Source organism: Mytilus galloprovincialis, chromosome 8 (assembly GCF_965363235.1).
Source record: "Mytilus galloprovincialis chromosome 8, xbMytGall1.hap1.1, whole genome shotgun sequence".
NCBI classification, from domain to species: domain Eukaryota; kingdom Metazoa; phylum Mollusca; class Bivalvia; order Mytilida; family Mytilidae; genus Mytilus; species Mytilus galloprovincialis.
Window position 1 is genome coordinate 43793910 of NC_134845.1, and position 10744 is coordinate 43804653.

A 10744-nucleotide genomic window follows, 5' to 3' on the forward strand; every position below is an offset into this window, starting at 1 on the left:
GTTTCTGACTTTAAGTTCGCCAGTGACCATATCATTTGACAGAGTGTTCCTGACTTCAAGTTCGCCAGTGACCATATCATTTGACAGAGTATTCCTGACTTTAAGTTAGCCAGTGACCATATCATTTGACGGAGTGTTCCTCATTTTAAGATCGCCAGTGACCATATCATTTGACGGGAGTGTTCCTGACTTTAAGTTCGCCAGTGACCATATCATTTGACGGAGTGTTCCTCATTTTAAGTTCTCCAGTGACCATATCATTTGACGGGAGTGTTCCTGACTTCAAGTTCGCCAGTGACCATATCATTTGACAGTGTTCCTGACTTTAAGTTCGCCAGTGACCATTTCATTTGACAGAGTATTCCTGACTTTAAGTTCGCTAGTGACCATATCATTTGACAGAGTATTCCTGACTTTAAGTTCGCCAGTGACCATATCATTTGACAGAATGTTCCTGACTTTAAATTCCCCAGTGACCATACCATTTGACAGAGTATTCCTGACGTTAAGTTCGCCAGTGACCATACCATTTGACGGAGTGTTCCTCACTTTAAGTTCGCCAGGGATCATACAATGTATCATTTGTCAGAGTGTTCCTGACTAAAGTTCCTCTGTTACCATATCATTTCACGGAGTGCTCCTCACTTTAAGTTTGCCAATGACCATATAATTGTACAGAGTGTTTCTGACTTTAGGTTCGCCAGTGACCCTACCATTTGAAGGAGTGTTCCTCACTTTAAGTTAGCCGGCGACCATATCATTTGACAGAGTGTTCCTGACTTCAAGTTCGCCAGTGACCATATCATTTGACAGAGTGTTCCTGACTTTAAGTTTGCCAGTGACCATACAATTTGACGGAGTGTTCCTCACTTTAAGTTCGCCAGTGACCATATCATTTGACAGAGTGTTTCTGACTTTAAGTTCGCCAGTGATCATATCATTTGACAGAGTGTTCCTGACTTAAGTTCCTCAGTGACCATTTCATTTGACGGAGTGTTCCTCACTTTAATTTCGCCAGTGACGTTATCATTTGACAGAGTGTTCATGACTTTAAGTTCGCCAGTGACCATATCATTTGACAGAGTGTTCCTGTCTTTAGTTCCTTAGTGACTATACCATTTGACGGAGTGTTCCTCAATTTAAGTTCGCCAGCGACCATAATTATCATTTAACGAAGTGTTCCTCACTTTAAGTTCCCCAACGACCATATCATTTGACAGAGTGTTTCTGACTTTAAGTTCGCCAGTGATCATATCATTTGACAGAGTGTTCCTGACTTAAGTTCCTCAGTGACCATATCATTTGACGGAGTGTTCCTCACTTTAAGTTCGCCAGTGACCATATCATTTGACAGAGTGTTCATGACTTTAAGTTCGCCAGTGACCATATCATTTGACAGAGTGTTCCTGACTTAAGTTCCTCAGTGACCATATCATTTGACGGAGTGTTCCTCACTTTAAGTTCGCCAGTGACCATATCATTTGACAGAGTGTTCCTGACTTTAAGTTCGCCAGTGACCATATCATTTGACAGAGTGTTCATGACTTTAAGTTCGCCAGTGATCTTATCATTTTACAGAGTGTTCCTGTCTTTAGTTCCTTAGTGACCATACCATTTGACGGAGTGTTCCTCAATTTAAGTTCGCCAGCGACCATAATTATCATTTAACGAAGTGTTCCTCACTTTAAGTTCCCCAACGACCATATCATTTGACAGAGTGTTCCTGACTTTAAGTTCGCCAGTGACCATATCATTTGACGAAGTGTTCCTCACTTTAAGTTCGCCAGTGACCATATCATTTTACGAAGTGTTCCTCACTTTTAGTTCGCCAGTTCCATATCATTTGACAGAGTGTTCCTTACTTAAAGTTCGACAGTGATCATATCATTTGACGGAGTGTTCCTCACTTTAAGTTCGCCAGTGACTATATCATGTGACGGAGTGTTCCTCACGGTAAGTGCTTGTAAAGTGTGTAAAGTTCGCCAGTGACAATATCATTATACGGAGTGTTCCTAACGGTAAGTGTTTGTGAAGGGTGCCAAGTTCGCCAGTGACCATATAATTTGACGGAGTGTTCCTCACGGTGAGTCTTATGTAGACGAAATGGTAAGTTCTGGTGAATGGTGCCAAGTTCGCCAGTGACCATATCGTTTGACGAAGTGTTCCACACTTTAACAACTTTTTTATTGGAATTCAAATGATTTTTTTTCGAATAATTCTAAGTATATCGAATAAAAAAAATGAAGAAGACAAATATAATCAACTTATAGTTCTATCATCGAATGTTAGAAGTCATTGCTAAGAAATCAAAATACATATTCGTAAACAGCAAGCAGACATCTCGTACATTTGTATGTTCAGGTATTTCACATCCTATAATGTATCTTGTATCAGGTAATATTCTTTACAAAGCGCAAAAATGTCGTCATTACCAAACTTTAAACAGATATGCTAAATACGATAGTGTTGTCAGGTGATTAATGATGGCATATTTTTGGAATTAATTTTGATTCACTGATACGGTTTACGCTTTTATTCAAAAACAAGTAGTTGATATGAAAAAAGTTATCAAAGGTACCAGGATTATAATTTAATACGCCAGACGCGCGTTTCGTCTACATCAGACTCACCAGTGACGCTCAGAGCTAAATCCTTATAAAGCCAAACAAGTACAATGTTGAAGAGCATTGAGGATCCAACATTCCAAAAATATTGTGCCAAATACGGTTAAGGTAATCTATTCCTGGGATAAGAATGTCCTTAGTTTTGTCGAAAAATTCAAAGTTTTGTAAACACGACCGACTTGCGAAAAGCACACGACAGTACAATTACATATTTGTTTCTGTCTTGTACCCATCATGAAACCATCGTGGCCAGCTGAAACTTACTTCGGGGTGCAGGATAAAATATGATTGATATGGACAGTAAAGATGACCGGAATACGTACATAATAAGATGTGTCCATTCCGGAACGTAAGGTTTAATCTCTTACTCTGATGAAAAAATATCGGCCAGTGCACTGTTTAACTAAAAGTCATGAACTGCAATATATTTTCAGTCATAATAAAAACTGTTGAAATAAAAGTAAATATTAGTAAATGCCCAAAGGTAAAAATGGGTCTTGAACAGATACATAAACTTATTACTGACGACTAAAAACGACTTCCAACAAACCGGAAGTGACCAATTATCTCCTATTCTACATACAAAAGTATATAAAAACTATATATTTTTGGAATCAGTGTGAAAGAAGCTATCATATGAGACCGGAAGTGACATTAATTTCACCGGAAGTTACATATTATTTCCCTTATATCACTCAAAAATATAATTAAACCATTATTAATCGCATCAGTATGAAGAAACTATCTTATTATCATAATTTCTTTGGTGTGGAAAGACTTTCAATTGTTCTCTGAACAATTGGTTTTTAATTATTAGGTCTTTCCACTTTTCTGTGGAAAGACCTATTGTATTTCTTCTGATTATTATTTTTTTTTTTTTTTTTTTTTTTTTTCTTCCGCCTAATATTGATATTGCGACAAATGTTTGTTTCGCAATATGTCGCTTAGATATTTCTCATATTATCTGAGACAACGTTGGGCCAAAATGACATACAAATATAAAGTAAGAAATATTTATTTGGCAAAAGTACAAAATTGTACGGCCACGGCTTCACAAAGAATGGGACTGCCGAGAAACATAATTGGCAAGTCCCTAGTACATGTATATAATATAATTAAACCTTATTGTCCATTCCTTATTTCCACATTATTGTCCATTCCTTATTGCTTATTTCCACCTTATTGTTATTCCTTATAATGTCATTTTCTTATATATCAACATAATATCCTTATTAACATTATTGCTTCCAAAATATATCGGATGCTGGCCCTGGGAAACAGAAGCTCAGCGGATACATAATTCCATTATAAGAAGCCTAATATATTTGTAGATGTTGTGTCGCTATTTTCGCCAAATGGTGGAAGTCTGGAAGTCTTTGTCTGAAGCCGTGACGAAGGACTGGGATTATAATTGAAATAAACTAACAATCTTTTCAACCTGAAAAATAGAACAAAAACAGCAGAACATCGAACAACATGATATAACATATATACATATTAATTACATTTAAGTGGTGGGTGGGTGGGTATCTTTTGAAACAACATTTGTTAATTTATACGGAACCTAATTTTCTACGTCTTGTCTCTGCTGTGGCGTGGGAAAGAAAGAATGAATGACGTCACAGTTATCAAGGTTAAAATAATCAACGTCACTTATAATATATTAATTCCATAACGTGTACAAAGCGGAACAACTCCCAAAACGTATGCCCACTTTCCTCCGATAACCGGATTTATTCTTCATAGGAATAAATCTTATTATCTGAGACAACGTTGGGCCAAAATGACATACAAATATAAAGTAAGAAATATTTATTTGGCAAAAGTACAAAATTGTACGGCCACGGCTTCACAAAGAATGGGACTGCCGAGAAACATAATTGGCAAGTCCCTAGTACATGTATATAATATAATTAAACCTTATTGTCCATTCCTTATTTCCACATTATTGTCCATTCCTTATTGCTTATTTCCACCTTATTGTTATTCCTTATAATGTCATTTTCTTATATATCAACATAATATCCTTATTAACATTATTGCTTCCAAAATATATCGGATGCTGGCCCTGGGAAACAGAAGCTCAGCGGATACATAATTCCATTATAAGAAGCCTAATATATTTGTAGATGTTGTGTCGCTATTTTCGCCATATGGTCGAATTCAGTGGCTATTCCGAGTGTTATTGGACACTGAGTTCGACCACCGCCACAAATGCGGTAGCGACATAACACAACCGCCGTGACCGTACTTTTAAATGACCATATTCATTAAATAAGCCTGTAAATGAAATAAGAAAAAACAATTTCCCAAATCAGATAAATGAACGCCGTCAGATGTGAACATTCCGGGATTGTTATATGATATTTCCGGGTATTTTATGTAACACCCTCCCAATTGTATACATAGCCAAGCGGCAAAGTTATTAATTCTTGTGGCTGCTATATTCATTGCTTGTTGGTTTTTACCATATCTCCACTTAAAACGCGGGAGAATCTGGGACCACACAATTTTTGTTTGTGGAAGCATTTCGTGTAATTTCATAATATCAGACCTCAAGGTTTCTCTAAAATCAAAGAGTGATATAGCCCCTATACTGTTACCACCACAATGTATAACTAAAATTTTAGGAGGGGATTCAATTTGCAGAAGAAATTTTATTCTTGGTACAAGCTCCCCCCATTTCATGCCACCTTTACCTTGCCACCATACCCTGTAACTTTTTCTATGTAGTCCTAAACTACAGCCATCAAATGATCTTTTCGCTTCTATAAACGCATGTTTTACAATCGAAGACCCAACAACCCAAATTGAATTGAGTTCTTGTTGACTTGAAGATTCATCTAATAAAAAAGTATGAATTGTAAATTTGTTAATTGGATATTTAACAAGCTGGTGTACATAAATTTTGCATTAATTGAATTTAAAGTTTTTTGAAAGAAAATCAATATCAGATCTTGTCGTACTTTGCAACTAGTTAACGAATGTACCCCTTAAATGCATTTGACTTCCAGCGACCTAGTCTCTTTATCTCTTCTTCAGAGGTTCCCTTTTCAAAGTGGCTTGAAGCAGCACCGATACGGAAAGAATGTGTTCGAAATGAAACCGAATCGGTTATCCCTACATGTATTAAAACCTTACTTAGAACACATGAAAACTGGTACCTTGTCACTGGACATCCTCCGAAGTGACAAAATAAGGGGCCTTTAACCTTTGGTCTTTGCATTAAATAATTTTTCAACCAATAAATTGGACAATCTTTTAGTTTAGTTTCCGTTATTTCTATAACTGTACCATGACCATATTGATCAGTTTTTGAGAATGGGATAACAATTTTAGCAATTTCAATGTAATCTTTCTTTGACAGTGTAACGTTCTCAATTGCTATTACTTGGTGCGCCTGCCACTTTTTATTGCGTACTATTTCACCTATCCTAAAAAACCCATGATAAGCCAACGAAAACGCAGATGAAAACAAGCTTGCTTCAAATTTTGAAGAACAAACATTTGGTAATTTATCAATGATACGTATTAATATTTCCTTTGTAATTGGCAATCTTGTATCTTTAGATTTGTTTATACGTTTTAAACCCTCAACCATTTTTTGAACCAGGAAATTTTTTGAAAACCCAGAATGTTCCATTGACTTACAACGAAAATTTATTGCAGACAGATAACAATTAACTGTCCTATAAGCCCTTTTGTTGAGTGACATATAAGCAATAAATGTAGTTACATGCGATAAAAGTGGTGGCCAAATGATATCATAATTATACAATTTACGGAACGCTTCGAAAACCACTAAACCTGTACGATATGTCTCTTTAGTGTTCACTGATACTGAAGAATCCACTAGTTTGTTAATTTCAACATCGATATCAGCCTCAGAAAATCTCGTGGTATTGGTTTTGGTAATGGATCTGCAGCTGGATCTATGCTTCTGAATCTTTCCCACTGTTTACGAGAAATTGCATCTGCTATGCAGTTGAGACGTCCTTCGATAAAGCATGCTTTAAATTGCATATTATACACCATTGTTTGCAATACGAGCGGTCGAACCAACTGCATAACTCGTTTCGATTTTGATGATTTTTTATTCAAAATAGCAACCAAAGAACAGTTATCTGTGTGAAACATAATTTGTTTGTCCCTCAATTCGGACGTAAATAGATATATGGCCAATAGTATTGGTACAAGTTCTAAAAATGTCATATCTTTCATTATTTCTGTTTCGTGCCATTGAACGGGCCAATCAAAGTATGCCCATTTTCCAGAAAAAAATACTCCACATCCAGTTTGGAATTTCCTGTACTATCAGTGTACAAATTTAACTGTTCATTTGTCAACCAGATATTTTTATCAAATTTACAACTTCCATTAAATAATTCTAGAAATGTTAACCACATATGTATATCCTCTTTCATGCTAACAGAAACTCGAATAAAATGTTCTGGTTTAACTACTCCACACATTGCGTCACAAAAGCGTCTATTGAAAGCTCTCACTGCAGGAATTGCTCTTGCGCAGAAATTCAATAAACCAACTAGTGATTGTAACGCTTTTAGTGTAACCTTTTTACTTTTTAAAATGAAGGATAATTTTTTTTTGTTTCTCTCAACTTATCAAGCGGAATTCTTATAACCATGTTTATAGTGTCAATTTCTAAACCCAGAAAAGTTATTTTACTTGATGGACCAGTAGTTTTATCTTCCGCTAGAGGAATGCCCATTTCGGTACAAACATTTTGAAAAGTGTTCATAAGTATTAAACAATTGTTTGAATCTACTTTCCCGACAAAGAAAAAATCATCCAGATAATGCTCCACAGATTCCTGTCCCGATCTCAACCTTACCAACCATTCAACAAAAGTGGCAAACTTTTCAAACAAATTACACGCAGCCGCTAACCCCATTGGCAACGCTTTTTGAAAAAAGTAATTATCATCAAATTTAAAACCAAATAAATCAAAATCATCGGGATGTAATGGTATCAATCTAAATGCCGAGGACACGTCCATTCGTCCCATCAGCGATTTTGGTCCTATTTCACTTATAGTATCAAGAACCTTGTCAAAAGAAGTGTATTGTACAGAACAATTCTGAGGATCAATAAAAGAATTTACACTTTTTCCAAATGGATATGACAAATGATGAATGAGACGCCATCCAGACGGTTTTTTAGGAACAAGACCTATTGGAGATAAACGTAGATTTTTGAATGGCCTGCATGAAAATGGACCCGCAATTCGGTCCGACTCTAACTCCTTTAAAAGTTTAATTTCAAGTTCTTTTTTTTTTGTTTTGATATGCTGAAATTAAATTATGACAATTTGTAGGCAACCTTGGTCCTCCATAACCCACTTTAAAACCATATAAAAAACCATCAGATAAAATCTGTTTGTCCACCTGATTAGGATAATTTGTAACCAATTTTAATAAAACTTCGACCTTAATTGGAGATTTTGACAGCCTATGTATTTCGGATAAAGGGTATCTGTCTACCTGCATCTGTTCCACTTCCGGTTTGTCTGAAATTTGTTCTATTGAACGGACGAAAATTACCCCTTCGTGAACCAGTCCCATTTTGAGGGACCCTACAATTGATGGCAGGATGGGAACCATTGCATTTCAAACATTTGTGAATGTATCGACATTGTGGTAACATACATGCACCTTTGTTATTGTACTCGTAACACTTCCTGTATGTGTTAACCATATTAACCCCAGAACTAGGTGCAGTTGACTGCCCTGTATGAATATATAACAGCCAAAGTTCTTGGTCAACTGTAGCCCATGACAAAGCTGGATTTCTAGCTTTCTTTAGACGAAACTGTTGATCATAGTCCTTCCAACCTAGCCCAATTGAACGACTTGCACCCAACTTAACCGAATACATATATTTTAAAATAGTTTGTGTGTCTTCTAAATGCACACCAACATAAATACTTGTGTAAATTAGGAAAGCATCTATCCATGTGCTAATATCAGTAATCTTTTTACTTGGTTTTGCTTGGATAACCAGCTGTCCATTTGTATCTAAAGTTAAAGAACTTGATTGCTCTGTGCTTGCATTTGTAAGCAAAATACTTAAATCTACATATTCACCATTAATTATTTTGTCCTGAGTTTGTTGTGAAACATTTAAACCTAGATTATCATTTACACTATATACTGGTAAAATATTAGGTGTTATACCTGTATTCAATTGTTGACTTTCATTGATTGAATCAGGGGATGTAACAGTAGCTGGTGAGTGAACAAGGGCATTGACCGTCTGAATAACTTCATTCCTAAGTTCTGGAGTCATCTGAGCTGAAACTTGCGTGGAAGTAGGCTGTCCAGCGACATTACTAGATCCGTTTCCCAACTGTGCCGGTACATCCCTTGGCTGTACTCTTTGGTATATAACCTCGTCGGACTGCTGTGCTGATGACCTTAACCTTTTCTTGGCTGCGTACGGACTTTTAGAAGGCCTTTGCGACATACGCACTGTCTTCCCCATTTCTGTACGATGTATGGTTTTTAAACTAAAAAATACTACAATAATATTAGTGAAATCACCTTTGAAAAGTTATATTTTATTTATTTATTTTTATTTATTTATCTACATTTATTCATTATTGGTTTCACTTCCAATTGCTCGCATCGTAGCTGTTGTAAAAGTTTCATACAACAATAGTTTCCAATTCGCATACGTCCATGCGACACGTGTCATAAAACCATGTGCGTAGTTTTTATCAGTCTGTTAACATTTCTATTTTCTGGAAACGAAATTCATAAGTTCAACTGAATTGAACAAACAAATAAAAATCTCAATGACATATCATAGTAATTCTCGTTTATCTTAACAGAAGAGAAAGGCAAATTAAAAAATATCTTAACAGGATCAAGACCATGTGCTTTTTCCTATCTTCCAAACTTTCAAAACTTCAATAAAATTACGATTTTTTGAAAGACATTCATTCAATATACCAAGTTAAATAGATAAAATTCAATATTCAACCAAATTTTTTATCTTTTGAAACAACATTTGTTAATTTATACGGAACCTAATTTTCTACGTCTTGTCTCTGCTGTGGCGTGGGAAAGAAAGAATGAATGACGTCACAGTTATCAAGGTTAAAATAATCAACGTCACTTATAATATATTAATTCCATAACGTGTACAAAGCGGAACAACTCCCAAAACGTATGCCCACTTTCCTCCGATAACCGGATTTATTCTTCATAGGAATAAATCTTATTGTATCGTACAGTTTATGCGCTTTTACATTTAACCCTGCTAAGCCGAACATTTTTCTTTGTAAGAGTTATCTCCCTATTCACTGTTTATCATCAGAGTGCATCTCCTTTGTAACAAAAAAAGATAGCGACAAAATTCTTTTTACAAATTGTTCGTTACATCCTAAGGAAAATTTGGCTTATTTGGATCGAAGCGATTCGATGAAATTTTATAGGAGTTATCTACCTTTACAAAATTATTTTCTCAATATGTGTTATTAACTAATAAACCGTCAACCGTATAACCCTGGAATGTATTTATTTGAGATCCCTAGGCCCTTTATTAGAAAATGGGGTCAAGGTCAAAGGTCAAGGTCAAGTTCTAAATTCGGAATTTTCCATGTTTTTGCATTTTCTCCAACCCTTGAAAAGGTACATATTAAAGAACAAGTGCAAAATGATTGCTATATAGTTATGAAGATATGTTACATTTGGTCTGATACAATTAAATAGCATCTAATAGGAGTTAGTGCCCCTGAAATGTCTTGATATGAGGTTATTTGATTATAACTTCAACTAAGTGCATTTTAATGGCATTTGACCTTGTGCAAAAGGTTGGATGACAAATGACCTTGAAAAATGACTACAGGAAGTGACCTTTAGAAAACCGGAAGTAACCTTTTTTTGCAATTTTTTCGTATAAAAGTACTCAGAATCCATATATTTTGTCATATGGATACATAAACTGATTACTGAAGACTAAAAATGACTTCCAACAAACCGGAAGTGACCATGTATCTCCCATTCTAAATACAAAAGTATATAGAAACTATATATTTTTGGAATCAGTGTGAAAGAAGCTATCATATTAGACCGGCAGTGACATTCATTTCACCGGAA

The 10744-nt window shown here is 35.5% G+C and overlaps 1 protein-coding gene across 1 annotated transcript; it reads right to left on the reverse strand.

Moving 5' to 3' along the window:
• Positions 1–3623: 3623 nt before the first annotated feature.
• LOC143042006 (uncharacterized) lies at positions 3624–9856 on the reverse strand. The gene has a single exon (XM_076214210.1). The coding sequence runs from the start codon at positions 9123–9125 to the stop codon at positions 8094–8096; it is 1032 nt and encodes a 343-aa protein (XP_076070325.1). The 5' UTR covers positions 9126–9856; the 3' UTR covers positions 3624–8093.
• Positions 9857–10744: the final 888 nt, after the last annotated feature.